This window comes from Camelus ferus, chromosome 5 (assembly GCF_009834535.1).
Source record: "Camelus ferus isolate YT-003-E chromosome 5, BCGSAC_Cfer_1.0, whole genome shotgun sequence".
NCBI lineage: Eukaryota > Metazoa > Chordata > Mammalia > Artiodactyla > Camelidae > Camelus > Camelus ferus.
In genome coordinates this window covers 81362276-81377115 of record NC_045700.1, presented here as the reverse complement: position 1 = coordinate 81377115, position 14840 = coordinate 81362276, and the positions used below count along the sequence as shown (strand labels likewise).

Below are 14840 nucleotides of genomic sequence, written 5' to 3'. Positions count from 1 at the left end.
GCCAGGCCCAGTGAAGGGGAACAGGGAGGCAGCGTCGGGGTAGGGGTGAAGGCGGGGGCCAGCGGGCTGGGAGCCTTGAGGGCCTTCTTCCAGAGCAGCACAAGAGGCTGAGGCAGTGGGAGGGGGACATTTACCAGGGCTCCAGATTCATTATTCATGAGCCTGCAGCAACGACTCCAATTTAAATGCTAATGTGGGGGGGCCTGACTCAGCTGCCCCACTTCCGCCCTCACCCCCAGCCCAGGCACAAGCGGAGTCCGTGCTGGCTCCAAGGTTCACCCGGGTTTATTAGGGAGTGGAGACGGAGGCCAGGAGTCCCCCGGCCACCCACGTTGCCCGCCTTGAGTGTGGAGCGCCTGCCTGGTTTCCTCCAGTCCCTCCTGGACAGAGGCTGGCCGAGCAGGCTGCAGCCTCAGGGGAGCAGATAGGAGTTGGGGGGGCCCTCTGGCAGCCCCACTCAGAGGATGATCTGGTTGGTGAAGCTGCGGCTCAGCTCCTTGTGTGGCAGAACAATCGAGTTCAGGATGAGCACCTCGGCAGGGATCCGGACGCGGCAGCCTGCAGTGTGGTTGAGGGCACAAGGGGGAGGCCGTGGGGAGGGGAGGCCAGGGGTAAAGAGCTGGGGGCCATCCCAGAGGGACCCTTCCCTGCCCACCTGTGTCCTGGCCTCATGCCCCCTGTGACTCACACAGGACCTGGCACACAGCAGACATTTGGTAAATGTTTTCTAAAGGAATACATACACGCACACGCACACGCACACGCACACATACACGCAGATGAACAAATGGCCCCGCAGGGCATGGCCATCACCTGTGGAGGTTTCTCAGCCTCGGGCCCTGGGAGGCCGTACCTAGGATGGTGATGGCGGGCAGCAGCTTCCCATCTTTGAAGAGGCTCTCACTGTCCATGTGGGCTCGGGGGTCATTGGGATTGGGATCGTTGGGGGTACCCTCCACGCGGGCCCAGCGACCCACAGTGCTCCCCCAGCCCACAATGCTGTGTAGCACACACGTGTGTTCCTGCCAAACAGGATGATGTGAGGGGAGAGGGTGATGAGGGCCAGATGCAGAGCCTATAGGGTTCACCCCCACCCTCAGCCTCCTGGGGCCCTATGCCCTGCTATATGTGCCAGGTGCCTACCTGCAGTGTGGCTCCATGGAGGACAATGCTCTCTCGGAGCCTCACACCCTCGCCCACAGTCACCCCTTCCCCGATGGAGACGTTTGGGCCCAGCTGTGGAAAAGAGCACACATAATAAGCCTTGGCGGGCCTTGGAGGGCCCCAAATCCAGTCCCAAGGGGGAAGGGACTGCTTGAGGCTGTGACAAAGTGGGGAGGGAGGCCAGCCCTCTGGGCTCAGGAGGCATCTGCACCACCCCACCCATCCTGCCAGCCACCTTCCTTTCCCAGGGCTGGCCCACTACTTACCACAGCAGATGGGGCCACCTTAGCTGTTGGGTGGATGTAAACGTTTCCTAGAAGCAGAAGAGAGGACCTGGGGGCAAATACCCTAAACCATATCTGGTTCAGGGAGGGCAGGGATTGAGACCTCACCTCTGGATCTGAGGTCAGGAGTCACAGCTCAGAGGGTAGATAGGGGGCTGGAGTGGTGGGCAAAGGTTAGGACTTGGGGTGGGTACCTCGAATTCGTGGACCCCCTGGAGTGTGCTTGGCCAGGCGTTCTGGGTGAGTGATCTGGTACTGGCTCAGATAGAGGCGGGAGGCGTAAAGGGCTGAGCTGGGGGACACAGAGTGGAGCAGGGGCTCAGGAGGCTGTGACCACCACCTCAAAGTCTCAACCACCAGGCGACCGAACCATCCCATCAGGGGCCCCTCCAATACCCTGCAGATTTGATCTGGCTCCAGATACCATCAGTGAGGTGCACGTAGATCTGGCCCTGCCCAGCCAGGGCTGAGAACACATCCTGCTCCAGGCGGATGGTACCTGCCCCGGGCCACAAGCCTGAACAGTCCTCCCTGGCAGAGAGGAAGGGATGCTGACATCAATTCCCCAGCTGAGCCTGAATGGGGGCCAACTCAGTCTCTTGGGTATAGGACTCAGAGGGAATCCCACCACCTTTCCAGGTCTGGTCCGATCCACTCCAAAGGGATGCTCACATCTCAGGAAGCTCCCACACCACCCTCATACTCCTCACCCCTCTCCTCCCCAACTTAGTACAGACCTGCAGCCCATCCCGCCCCACGTCCAGGAGTTTGACCAGAGCTGGCTTCCCACCATTGCCATTCTCCTCCCCATCCACTCCTCTGAACCCCGCCTCCAGGCACCCTCCCTCTCACTGGATGGAATGAAACACAGACAGACTCACCCCAGAGGAAGGCAGCTGGTGAGGTCAGAGACAGTCACAGAAAGAAAGGGAGAAAGAGATGGTAGAGATGCCAGCTCAGCAGAAACAGACAGAGAGGCCAGGAGAGATGGAGAGAGAAGCAGAGAGACGGGTGGGAGTGAGATGAGTGAATGAAGCATGAGATGGGGAGATGGGCGGGGAAGGAGGGAGCAAAGGCAGGGATCCACAGAAGGGACATCACCCAGGCCTTAAGAGGATGACCTCTGGACTGCGGCTTGTGGTGAGCAGGGGCACTATGCTCCAAGGGGAGCCTCAGCCTGAGTGTATGTGTGTGTGTGTATGTGTATGTGTGTCTGCACCCAAGCCTGTGTGCACCCAAGTGTGTGTGTTGCCGTCTGTTCTGAAAGACATCTCTGGGACACTCAGGGCTTGAGAGAAATGGACCAGAAGGGGAGTGGGCAGGCAGTGACAGAAGAGGAACTGGGATGGATAAGGAAGAGGGACAGAATGAGGTTAGGCAGGGAGGGGCTGGGAGGCTCGGATGGAGATGACAAGTGGAGAGAAGGGAGAAGGAAGGTGAGCGGGTGGAGCTGCAGCCTGCAGAGACTTGGGGGGAGGGGTTTGAGACTGGGGACCAGGGGTTACAAGGCCATGGGGTCTGCCTCACAGTTGCCCATCCTGCTGATTACGCTGGAAGACATCCCCGAGGGGCTTCAGGGCTTCTGGGGAAAAGAGGTAGATGCCGCAGTTGATGATGTCACTGACAAACGTGCTGGGTTTCTCCACATAGTGCAGGACCTGAGGACAGAGTGGGCTGGGTTCAGTGGAGAGGCCACTGCCACGGCCTCCTAAGAGCCTCTGATCTCCAGGTCCTCCCAGCTGCCAGAGTGGTCTTCCTAAAATGCAGGCTGCATGCCACTAGTCTTCACCTTCAAGATAAGTCCGAACGACATGCCTTTCCCCTCCCTACCTCCTCGTGCTCCCAGAACCCAGCTCCATGCTATTGCACGCCTACGCCTGGAATGCCTGTTCCCATCTCTTCATCTGGAAACCTCAGCCTTCAAAACCAAGCTGGCATTGTCACTTCCTGCATGAGTCCACTCTGATCTGCCCTAGAGTTAGCTTCTCAAGTCTGGGCACCCCTGGCCTCTGACCATACCCCACTGTTAGCACTGGTGTCATTTGCAATGGTTGGTTTTTGACTGTCTCTCCCAGTAGTCCAAGGGTTCCTGAGAAGCAAGGATTGTCCTTTGGCTCTGTTTCTTCTACACCTAGCCAGTGCCTAGCACAAAACTTAAAAATAAAATCCATATGCCTGTGTGTTCTTACATGTTTTTTAATACTAAAGCTTGAACAAATATAAGGGGGGCATGAAAGTCAGCCAGGCTCAGGAGCAGGGAGTGTCACAAACAGGGACAGAGACCCTCTGCCTTGCTGATTATGTACTGACCGCCATAATTCTGGAGAGACTATGCTGTTTCCTGCCTCCAGGCCTCTGCACATGCCGTTCCCTCTACCTGCAATGCCTTTCTGTCTTCTTCTTCATCTACATAAATTTAATTCTGCTCAGACCTCACTTTCTCCAGGGAGCCCTCCCCACCCCTACCCAGGCAAAGCTTGGTTAGGACTCCTTTCATGTTCCCAAAGTACCCTAATCATACATCTACTGAAGCACCACACCCATGGAAATTAACTGTTACCCCTTCATTCTCATCAATCTCTCCAGAAGGGATATAAAGAACAACCAAGGGTATACCCCACCTGTCTGACAAGACTGGGGCCCATGCCACAGCATTCCAGCTTCCTCTCCAGGAGGAGGAGCTGGGGAATGGTGATGAACAGAGCAAGTGCTGGGCCAGCCCTGTCTCTGCTCTCACCTCATGCGTCTGTGGATTCTCTACAATGCAGCCATAGTTGAGGGATTGTGTCCTGTTAGCCTGAAAGACAGACACACCAGGACAGTGACCCGCCAGCTCCAGGGCAGCAAGGTCAGTTTTCTCTCTCTTTCTTTCCCTCCCCTATAGCACCTGGCACCCAGCTCCACCAGGGACAGGCCTTCAGCAAGGGTGAGAACTGACAGCTGCCCCCACCCCTCCCTTGCTCCTGACTGCTAAGCAACCACAGGGCTCAGGGTCTCCACTGCCACTGCCATCACCACTGGGGTTTCTGGAATATCTCCCTCCTGATGCCTGACCCCACTCCAACCTCCTGGGCTGCCCCTGCCTCCCCAATACCCTGCATTCCAGAAACCTCTCTGGATCCCCCACTCTGCACCCTCACCGTGGTGCCAAGGAGCAAGAAAGGGTGAGGCTGGTGTCTGTGGGCATCCAACATAGCGCTCAAGGGGAAGTCGGAGCAGACGTCAGCGTTGAGCACGAAGAAGGCCTCGGGGCCTCCAGCCAGAATCTGGTCCCGGAAATGGTAGAGACCACCACCTGTGCCCAGAGGGGCAAATTCCTGCAAGTACCTGTCCCCAGGGACCCCAGGGCCAGCTCAGTGAGATCAGAGGAGACAGATTCCACGAGCCTGGGCACCCTACTCTTTCTACTTCCAGGTGTACACCTGCCCAAGGCCCACAGAGAAAACCAATAAACTCGGGGATTCAGAGATGCCCAAATAAGAATCCTCATAGCGTGCAAGTCCAGCAAATGCTGACTCAACCCACTCTTGAGAACTCAGAGGCTTAGGGCACTTCCCCCCAACCCCCATATAGTACATGTGCACAAACACCTGATGGGAAGGTGAAACTCCTGCTGGGCAGCTTCCAGGAACCGGGTAAGAGGCTCATCAGGTTGGTAGAAGCCAATGAGCAGAATCTCCTGCATCCCAGGGACCTGAGGGCAAGAGAAGAGATTGGGAGAAAAAAAATTTGATTGGAAGGAATGACAGGAGGGAGAGATCCCTACTACCAGCCCAGAAGTCCAGAGACCACAGTTACAGTCTCAGCTGTGGGGCCCTAGGGCACTCACTTGACCACTTTGGCCTGTTTTCTCCTCTGGACAATGAGAAAACTGGAGAGAGTCTCAGTCCCTGATCTTTTAATCTTTTATCATACTATTATTCCCCTGCCCCCTCACAACTGAATTGGTTCTCACCCTAGGAAAGATTCTGTATACCAAGCTGCATTAAAGGATAATCCATTCATTCCCCCCACCATATTTACTGTCTGTCAATCTGAGCTTGAGGTGAGGACACCATATACCAAGTGCCTACATCCTACGAGGCACTTTATAAACATCTTTGCAAGCTTAGCCACCCCAAAAAGCAGGCCCAATCACCCCCATTTAACAGATAAGGAAACTAAGGCTCAGGAAGGGTGAGATATTTGCTCAAATCCTTGCAGCAGGCAGAGACTGGATTCAAATAAAACTTTGCCTGTCCCAATACCAAAAGCAACAAAGAAATTAGCTCCACAGAGAGCAAGGGTTTAAGTTCTGCACTTTGCTATTAAAGTTCCCCTGCTACAGCATTAAATCGTCTCTAAGATTCTTGGCTGATCTCACATTCCACGCTTTAAAAAAAGGAGGGAAATCTAAGCCTGAAGCCAGATGAGAGACTAGATTAAGGGAAGACAGCAGGACGGCTGCACTACAGAACTCTGGGGGGCGCCACTCACAGTGTCATTTGTAAATGGTGGTCTCTGAAGTTATGCCTCCTGGGAAGGTCATGGTTGGGAAAGGGAAAATACAACATGAAGGAGATGAGCAGGAAGTGAGGTGGGAGAGGGGAGTCCATGGGGTTACCTGGGCGCAAGCTTCAATGTGGTGCTGGATCATAGGGACCCCCGCCACAGGGAATAGGGGTTTGGGCACCTCAAAAGACAAAGGCCTGAAGCGAGTCCCTGGGAGAGGAGAGAGAAGCACATTTCAGCTTCCTGCCTCCCACTGCCCCCACCCTACCAACCACTCTAGCCCAACCTCCTCCCCCCATTCTCCTGGCTCCTCACCCTTTTGAGGGCCTCCAATCAGGATCACAGCTTTGAGCATGATGGCAATACAACCTAAACCTCAAATCCCAACAGAGAAATCAGGCTCAGATCTCATACCCCAACCAAACCCCAAACCGCGAATAGCAACACTTAGTCCTCTCCGAAGATGTAAATGCGAAGTCAATATAGATCCACCCTGGACACAACACCTCACAAATCCCAAACATCTCAAATCCCAGCTCAGATTCCAGACGGCCTTCAAATCCCACAATGATTCCACCCCAATTCTGAAATTCATATCCCACAATCTGACCCCTAACAGACTTCCCTCTGGCCACAAATTCAGCAAATTCAGAAACTCAGCAACAGACGCCTACCTCAGACCCCAAACCTCAAAAAACCAAAACCCTAAAGCCACCTATTCCCAATTGTTGTATTCTTACTCTAAATGTTAACCCCTTAAACCTAACAGTGAACCCTGAATACTGAACCTCAAATTCTGAGTGGGCCCCAAATATTTAACTACAATCCGAAGAATGGATCCCAAGTACGGAACTAACACTGATCCGCTTCTGATGCATCCCAAATCCTAGCAAAAACCCTAATAGGCTGAAACTGGGTCCTAAAACTAACCTCTGGCTGATGAACCTTGAATCAAAAGATAGACTCCTTTGGCATCCCAAATACCGAACCTACCAACCCCCTGAGTATGGATACTGACAAGGCACTGAATCTCTGGATTCGGAGGATTGATTGCTGATCCTCTGAACCCCACAACTGACTGTCTAATAAACCCTAGCCTCGCGTAGCCAGGGGTTGTGGGACCAACACAAGAGCGGAAGTGCGAAAAACCACCCGGGACCTCCGAGCCACACCTCTGTCTACCGGCCGTCCCCTGCCCTCTACCCCTTCCGCCACCCCTCCATCAGCTCCCTTTACCACTAGTTCTCTTTTGCCAGATCTGTCGCCCGCTACTGCTTGCTACTTCCGCGCACGTGTCTTCTCGCAACTCGCGAGACCTCCTTCGCGGAGTCTGCCGGGAACTGTAGTTCTTAATACCTCCCCGCTTTCTAACCAAGAGCGAGGAGGTGGGACTTACGGGAGAGCACGGGGGCGTGGCCAAGGGGTCGAGGGGGCGACTCTAAGTGAGAAGGGTAGGGCCTGAGAAGCAGAGGTTGGAATTTAAGATTAGGATCTTGAGCTGTATGGGAAAGGGCCCAGGGGTAGCAGCCAAAGTAGAGAACCAGGTCACAGGGAAGAGCGAAGCTAGAGACCTGAGGAGGTGTGGCCAGCCTTGAGGTGGGCGGGGCCAGAGTGCAAAGCCCCAGGAGAGGGTGGGGCTTGAAGTATACAAAAGAAGAGGAGTCAAAGGCTCTGCTATCCCGTTTGAGAAGTGAAGAAACTTATGATCGTGAGAGAAATCCTATCTCAGATTTAACTATATGTAAAACGAAGCATTGGATTAGGCATTCTCCAAACATTCTGACCCCAACAGTTTGTGACCTTGGCGTGCTGATCTGGAATAAGTGTGGGTGCGAGAGCATGGGGAAATGGCGTCTCAAAAGAACAGAACAGACGCGGAGTGTCAGAGAGAGCAGCTTTATTAAGCAATATGAAGCAGGGTTGTCGGTCCCAACGACCCCAGAGCTTGAAGCCAGGGCGAAGTGTATGAGGGCCACTTTCTGGCCACATCCACGAGACCGAAGCTCTGGTCCATGCTCAGGCTGTTCTCCACATACACTTCGTACTTGCCGCTGTCTTCGGGCGTGGCCCGGCGGCTGGTCAGCGTCGTGGTGGTGCTGCTGATACCGAAGAAAACCCTAGCGGGGAAGAGGGGGATGGCAGGACCTCGGATCAGTTTACGCGCGACCTGGGCAGGACTAATTAGCCAGCTCTGTTCTTCGCCTCCCATTTTCCTGCCCCCGTCCCACTCCTGCGTTTCTGGGCCCTGTGCCGCCCAAGCTCTGGCTCCAGGCGCTATCCTTGCAGCAGGTCCACATCCTCGCCTGTCGTCCTCCTCGATGTCCTCGCCGTCCTTGGTCCAGCCCACTTCCGGCGCAGGCGCGCCCAAGATCTCTGCAGTCAGCGTAACCGTGGTGCCTTTGTGTGCCTTTGTGTCATTCGGTCCCTTCTGAATCTTCGCCGGGACTAGAGGAATGGAAAGGGAATGCGACCCACTGAGGCACCGAGAGATAAGATGAGCAGGAGCATCACTCCCCGGCTAATAGTCGGTTCTAAATACGAAATGGATTTAGGCTGGCTGTGTGACGTTGGACAAGTCTTTAGCCTCTTTGGGGCTTCAACTCCTCAACTGTCAAACAGGACTAATCCTGCCCCTCAAGTTGAATCCAGGAGCAAAAGAGATACTACGGGGTGAAAGCCCAAGAATATTCACACATCTCGCGGTGATTTGGAAATCGCCCTGGGCAGGGAGCCGGAAGACCAAAACTCTAAACCTGGCTCTGCCTCTGACTCCCTGTGACCTTGGGGCCCTGGAGTCTAGTGACTGAAGCCCATAGCGGACTTCTTAACCTGGATGGAACAGGATCCTAGGGTAGGAAAGGGCCACGGGCGGCCTACGCTGCACCCTGGTCTGTGTCTCAAGCTGTGCTGGGTCTGGGCCACATCCGCGTCCGAACTCAGTGAGGCCCGACGGTAAACGCGGCTGGACCCGGCTACGCGCCTGCTGGGTGGTGCTGTTCTGCGCGGTGGCACTGTACTCCAGGCGCGCGTACCTTCCACGAGGATGCGAGCCAAGTCGGAGCACTGGCCAAAGTGGTTGGTTACGTTAATGCTGTACTGCCCCAGGTCTACCAGCACGCCATCGCTCACCACCAGTGTGACTACGTCAGGGTCTCCGAAGACATAGCGATACTTGGGCCCGTCGCGCAGCTCCTTGCCATCCTTGCTCCAGTGGATGAACGGGTCCGGGAAAGCCGAAGCGGTAAGTCAGCTTGGCCGCGCTGCCCTCGATCAGCACCACGTCCTCCAGAGGCTCCAGCAAACGCGGCGGCCTCTTCCCGCGCAGTGCCTTCCGGGACCTAGCCGGAGGCGGGTTCAGGGCCCAGAGCTCCCACGACTCAGTTCTGACCCGCCCGCAGTTCTATACATCCATACATGGTCCCCTGCCCGTCCCCTCAGCCACTAGACCTTTAAACATGGGGGAGGGGCAGCCACTCCTAAATTGTTACCCTGATAAAAGTATCTACTCTGTGGCCCACCCTTCCACACCTCAGTAATTGCTCTTTCCTAAGTCCAGTGACCCTAGCGGTACATGACACTATGCTCGGCCCTCCTCCATCCCCTAAATGCAAGGATGAGCGTTCTGCAGCTCCAGTTCCCTTTCTCCGGAAGCGGGTTCTTCAGGCCTCCCCCTCACCTGTGGCCGCGGTAAGAGGCCTGATACCAGTGGCCACGCTCTGGACCTGGGGGTCGTTGATATCCACGGGACATCCCGGAGGCGGGGCTGCAGCCGCTGGTTTTTTGGCAGGAGCTGCTTTGGACATCTGGGGAGCAGAAAACAAAGAAGGGGGTCTAGGCTAACACAGGACTCTGACCTTCAGCCTTTTCCCTGCAGGTTCAGAACATCCCCTGAAGTGGGAGTGTCTAGGGCTGACCTGAGGATCCAGACTCACCGTGAAGGGTCAACTTCAGGACTTGGGTCGACTAACTGGGTAGCAGGTGGCACGGAGCCCTTCCAGATGGCACAGCAGGATCATGGACAGGTATTTAGCTCCAGGCCCAGGCTTTATACATCACTCCCCTCCTTGCCTTGTTTGATGTGGTTGCCCCAAGCCCCTGGGGACCCCAGCCCCTGCCCCCAACCCAAGCAGTCTCTTTATTTAGACTGAGGATGCCTGAGATGCTGGCTCAGCCACTGAGGCAGATCCAGGGGTGGGGGTAATCCAAGAAGCTCTGGGGTGTACCACATGTCAGTGCCGGGACGGCTGGGCAGCTGAAAGTGGCCCCATCCCTTCCTAGAGCAAGGAGTATCCATCCTGCTGCCAGGAGGATCAGACAAGGCCTCAAGTCGACAAGAGATTCAGCTTCCTGCTGGGACAGCTTACACTCAGGTCAGTCCCTGGACACTGGGACAACATGCCCTTCCTGGGACACAGTCGGTTAAGGGGTGTGAGTGTTTGTGGAGGTGTTCTTGAATGAAGCCAGTGTAGCAATGGGCTTCACTGTCCATCCGGACTAATTATGAGAAGGCCATGTGGCAATCTGAAAGTGCCTTTATTCTCCCCCACCTCAGGAATCTAGGGTTGTCATTTCCAGACTGTGCCTCCTGATGGTAAACTGAGATAAACCTAGAGAGGACCTTAAAGATTTTTGAGAACAGCATCCCCTGCTGCCACCCCATTCCCACTCACTCCCCTTCATGTGACATGGTAGGGTCTGGCTGGGCCACACTATCCCTGGAGATTGGCACTAACACTGACTCCAATACTCTAGGTCTGCCCAAGCTCCCTCTCCAGGCATAAACTGGTGCATAGGGGCATCAGACCACCTGGGGTAAAGGGGTTAAGTTAACCCTTCTGGGACTCACCTGGAGTCCAGTCTGCCCAAGCTAGGGCACCAGGTAATACTTCCTTCCATTCACTGTAACTGCCCACCAAGGTGCAGAGCACTGTCACCTTTTGATCAGAGCAATTTTGACATGGCTCAGCTGACATAAATTACCTTTGCTCCTCTGGGTTTGGAACAAGCAGTTCACATGCCATTTCCAATGGAGATGAGAATGAGGCTCAAGATCAGAGGTGGGACAGGAGAGGAATTTTACCATTTATCAAGATATGAGTTCAGGCACCTCATTTTTATATGAAAACATTTGCAGTGTGTAGGGGATTAGAGATTCTCACAGGCAAACTGTATATCTTCATCGCTAAAATGGCAGGTGGGAAAGATGTCTCTCTGGTCCCTTCCAACTGGCTTTAATATCCTGTTATTTTTTGATGATGGGGCTTGCCTCTTCTCTGGGGACTTGAGAAGCCAGAGAGGCTGGGCTGGGCTGGGCCAAAGGTTGTTTGGGCTACAACCAAGCGGCCCTCAACCTTGATCAGCAATACACCAGCACCAGCTCCCTCTGCTCATGGCGTAAAGCTTTATTCCTTTTACTTTGCCAAGAACAGTTTTCAAGGTGGAGACGGGCAGGGGGAACAGTCCTTCTGGACACAAGAACTAACTCCCTTTCCCCACACTTCCAGGCAGGGCAGCTCAGTTTTAGGACCCAGTGACCATTCTGTGGCACTGCAGGAGGGCAGGTAGAGTCAAGGTCCCTTAACACCCACTGCCCCCTCCCCGCTCCCGGCTTGCTATGGGAATTAGAAGGTTCAGACTGAGTGTCCCTGGGACCTAGGAAAACACTTGTCTACAGCTCCATCACAGCAGACACGCGGAGCAGAGCACTCACAACTGCCCTGTGTTGCTGGTGCCCTGGGTATCCTGATTGGTGCTCTAACACAGAGCGTGGACACATGGGCCAATCCTGGTTTTCTTTACAGCTCTTCACACCACCTGCTCTTGCCTACTATCATGATGAAACCCCCTCTGCTCCAGGGCTTAGGACCAGAGCTGGCCTGCCTCCCAAGCAGAATGAAGAAGGCTGAGCCAGGATTGGGGTGTGGGCTGGTCCATTCCAGAGCCCAGCATCCTCCCAGTTGTGATGATGGAACATGTGAGAAGAGGTGGGGGCCACCAGAGACTGGTTAGAGGGTGATGGTGGGGATTCAGTGGTCCTGCCAGGATTCCAAAAACTTCAGAGGGAGAAACAGACCAATGTCTCTCTTCCCTCTAGGAATGAAGGAGAGGTGAGGGACCAGAAGGATCGGGGACAGGGGAGGAAGGTCCCAAGGGGCTAGCTGGTATACCTTGGCTCTCACTGGCCCAGATAAGGCTGGAATGCCCCTGTCCCAGCACTCCCTGTACCCCCAGCCACCCCTCCCCATAGACTACACACATAGGTCCTGCTGCTTGCCGTTTTTATTTTCCTTGTGACAGACAGACAGACAGCTGCACAGACAGCTGGATGGCTGGGGGGATGGTCAGGACAACATGGGCATTAGGGATTGGATGGTAGGGAGACTTCATAAAAGTCAATAAATAAATAAATATGAATGGGAAGAAGGGTGAAGGCCACAGAGGAGCAGTGGGGACATCTTTGGGCCAGTAGAGTGCCCAGACCTGCATCCACTGGGAAAGGAGGAGAGCGCCACGTGAGTGACCACTACCTCCAGCCTCTAGCCCTCCATCCTTCTCCTTCTGGGGATGCTGGCAGCTGGCCCACCCCACCCCGACCTGTGTCCTCTCTCCTCTCCCTCCCCCACCTTGCTGCCCTCTCTCACACACTGGCTATGGCTCCTTGGCCTGTCTCCTTGCCCTGTCCCTGCTTCACTGACACTCCCAGCCCATGGCCTGTTGACACCCTGGGCTCCTCCTTTCTCCTCTCCAGCAACTCACACCTTCCTGGGTTGGTTCTCCCCCAGATTCATTGTCTCCCTCCCCCAGAACCTTCCTCGAGTCTCCCCCTCCCTATCTCTCAGCTTCTCCTTATCACTCTCCCATTTCCCCTTCTTGCCCCTCTTCCTGCTCCTGACCCCACCCAGCCTGGCCAACGGGTCTCTCGCTCTGGCTCTGGCCCGGTGGCATTGGCCACAGCCCAGAGTCTCTGTCCCCGCAGGTCCATGAGGTAATAGCCCGGCCGGATGTTGCTGCTGGTGGTGTCGGAAGCCCCGGGCCCACCCGGCTCAGCATGGGCCCTGGAAAGTCCCGCAGCATCAGCGGGAACCCCGAGTCAAAGCCCGAGGCCGGCCTGTGGTCCAAGCCGCTAGGGGTTGCCTGGGTAGGAGCGCAGCAGCACCTTGTGACGGGTGGCGGCCTCGGCCCGGCGGCGCCGCTGCTCACCCAGGAACTCCTTGAGCCTGTTGGTGGTGAAGGTGAGCGTCTGGCGGCGCAGCTTCATCAGGTAGGCGTCCTGCAGCCATGGATGGGCCAGACAGTCCTGCAGGGAGGGCCGGCTCCTGCCAGGCCAAGCCGGGGACCGTGAGCCAGGAGAGATGGGCCCCAGACCAGGGCGGGGCCCCACCCTCCCAGAGATGGGGGCCCCAATCCTGGATTCATCCCTGGTAAGTGATCTTGGGCAACTCTGGGGCTCAGTTTCCCAATCTCTGGAATGGGGACAGTGATTCTGCCTATGTCACAGGACTGTTACGGGCTTTACATGGTAGTAGTACAACCACTTAGTAGTAGCGGTAATAGTAATAGTAGTAGCAGCAGCAGCCACAGTGTATTATTAGGCATGGGCTAGGCAGGGGCAGGTCATGCTGGGAGGTTGGCAGGTGTGGGACCCACTCACCAGGGATGTACTGAGAGGACCTTTCGCAAGAAGAGGGTGGCGCTCTGGGACGTGTTGGGGTACAGCTGGAAGGCATCAAATCGACCCCCCACAATGCGAGCCTCTGTTTCCTGGGGGTCTGTCTCGTAGAATGGGGAGCGTCCACTGAGCCTGCGGTGGAGACAGTTCAACTGACATATGCAAATTGAGGGTTACAGGTCCAGGGGGACATTAGCTGTGGGGGTTCTTAGGGACACAGAGCTCAGAGGAGCTCAGAGACAAGGCTACTCGCACCTGGGCACTCATGTGTGTATGTATGTGTGCACCAGTGTGCACATGCATGTGTGGCTAGGGAGGTGGGTGGGGGAGAGGGTGCAGGTAGAAGGTGGTCCCAGGGGCACTCACATGATGTACGTCAGCACACCCACTCCCCATATGTCTGTAGCAGAGCCGATGGGGTCTCCCTTCACCATCTCAGGAGCTGACAGGAGACAAGAGGCCAAATTGAACCAGCTTCCTGATGGCAAGGGAGCAGGGAGGGGCAGAAGAGGTCCCTAGGGGCTTGAGGACCAGGATGCCCAGGTCACCAGACCATGGGTAGTACCAGAATAGCAATCCCTGGATGCCAGTGGGCAGAGTGGCCCCTGGGGAGGCGTAGGGCACTGAATGGTGCAAGGGGAGTTGGGGGTCACCAGAACTGCAGAGGAGCTGAGAACCAGGGTCACTAGGTCCCTCAGATCAGCTCCAAAGTAGGGTTCCCAAACAGCGTGGCTAACAATGAGATTAAGACCCTTTGAAATCAGCTTGGCTGGCTCTAATCCCAGGCCTGCCCCTTCTAGCTCCAGGACCCTGGGCAATGTACTAGACCTGCCTGGCTCTCCATCCCCTCATCTGTAAAGTGTGGCTTGCAGAATAACTCTAAGGAATGGAGATAATAAACAGAAAGTATTTAGCAGGTAGCTAAATGGTAGCTGGTTTCCCTGATTTATAGAAATTAATAATTGACTCTCCTGTTTTTCCAGCTTTATCAAATACCTGGCTCTACCATTTATAACTGTCTGATGTTAGACAAATACTTAACCTCAATGCACCTCTGTTTCCTTATCTGTAAAATGGGGGTGATATGCCAGTTTCAACGGTTACTGTAAAGAGAAATTTTTTTAAAATCCATGGAAAGGACTTAATTCAGTGCTTGCATATAAATGGCACATGTGTGAGTGAAGTGGGGTAAGCCCTGGTTGCTGCCCCTTTGGCAGTGACCCAACCCCAAC

At 55.1% G+C, this 14840-nt stretch overlaps 3 protein-coding genes and 1 long non-coding RNA gene across 21 annotated transcripts in view; 1 reads left to right on the top strand and 3 right to left on the bottom strand.

Moving 5' to 3' along the window:
* Nucleotides 1-263: 263 nt before the first annotated feature.
* On the bottom strand, nt 264-7274 carry GMPPA (GDP-mannose pyrophosphorylase A). 9 transcript variants are annotated; one of them, XM_032480322.1, is made up of 14 exons: nt 7176-7274; nt 6255-6314; nt 6052-6149; nt 5039-5142; nt 4589-4775; nt 4186-4245; nt 2976-3106; nt 2330-2344; nt 1845-1979; nt 1643-1740; nt 1431-1477; nt 1144-1236; nt 854-1022; nt 264-558 (listed from the first exon to the last, which is right to left on the bottom strand). In XM_032480322.1, exons 2-14 carry the CDS (start codon nt 6292-6294, stop codon nt 458-460), a joined length of 1278 nt encoding a protein of 425 aa, XP_032336213.1. In that variant the 5' UTR covers nt 6295-6314; nt 7176-7274; the 3' UTR covers nt 264-457. The 9 variants fall into 9 exon arrangements, with proteins under 9 accessions (XP_032336213.1, XP_032336215.1, XP_032336214.1 ...); XM_032480324.1 differs by having other exon boundaries at nt 6255-6308; nt 7176-7256; XM_032480323.1 differs by lacking the exon at nt 7176-7274 and adding an exon at nt 6870-7159.
* A 552-nt stretch (nt 7275-7826) lies between these two features.
* On the bottom strand, nt 7827-10165 carry SPEGNB (SPEG neighbor). The gene is given in 5 exon segments (XM_032480321.1): nt 7827-8384; nt 8972-9177; nt 9179-9277; nt 9616-9643; nt 9646-10165. Coding segments are annotated over 5 exon segments (975 nt in total). The 5' UTR covers nt 9743-10165; the 3' UTR covers nt 7827-7839.
* On the top strand, nt 9924-12067 carry LOC116663772. The gene is made up of 3 exons (XR_004320100.1): nt 9924-9961; nt 10218-10309; nt 11741-12067. It is a non-coding gene; the product is annotated as an uncharacterized LOC116663772 (long non-coding RNA).
* A 133-nt stretch (nt 12068-12200) lies between these two features.
* Nucleotides 12201-14840, bottom strand: part of SPEG (striated muscle enriched protein kinase) — a 55036-nt gene continuing 52396 nt past the window's right edge. For 5 of the 10 annotated variants that reach the window (XM_032480304.1, XM_032480308.1, XM_032480307.1 and 2 more), the window contains 3 exons: nt 13975-14050; nt 13591-13740; nt 13063-13255 (listed from right to left, as the gene is read on the bottom strand). In XM_032480304.1, the coding sequence (XP_032336195.1) occupies nt 13063-13255; nt 13591-13740; nt 13975-14050 (419 nt within the window). Of the gene's footprint in view, nt 13256-13590; nt 13741-13974; nt 14051-14840 lie in introns of all 10 variants that reach the window. The other 5 variants (XM_032480311.1, XM_032480310.1, XM_032480312.1 and 2 more) reach the window with 3 other exon arrangements.

What these genes read in the sequence shown, in the direction of transcription:
- GMPPA (XM_032480322.1), bottom strand. Translation starts at nt 6,294, where the DNA reads ATGCTCAAAGCTGTGATCCTGATTGGAGGCCCTCAAAAGG. An exon ending in GAGTTTCACCTTCCCATCAG is followed by an intron (nt 4,776 to 5,038) that starts GTGTTTGTGCAC and finishes CCCTGGGGACAG; the next exon opens with GTACTTGCAGGAATTTGCCC. An exon ending in TCTTGCTCCTTGGCACCACG is followed by an intron (nt 4,246 to 4,588) that starts GTGAGGGTGCAG and finishes TCTGTCTTTCAG; the next exon opens with GCTAACAGGACACAATCCCT.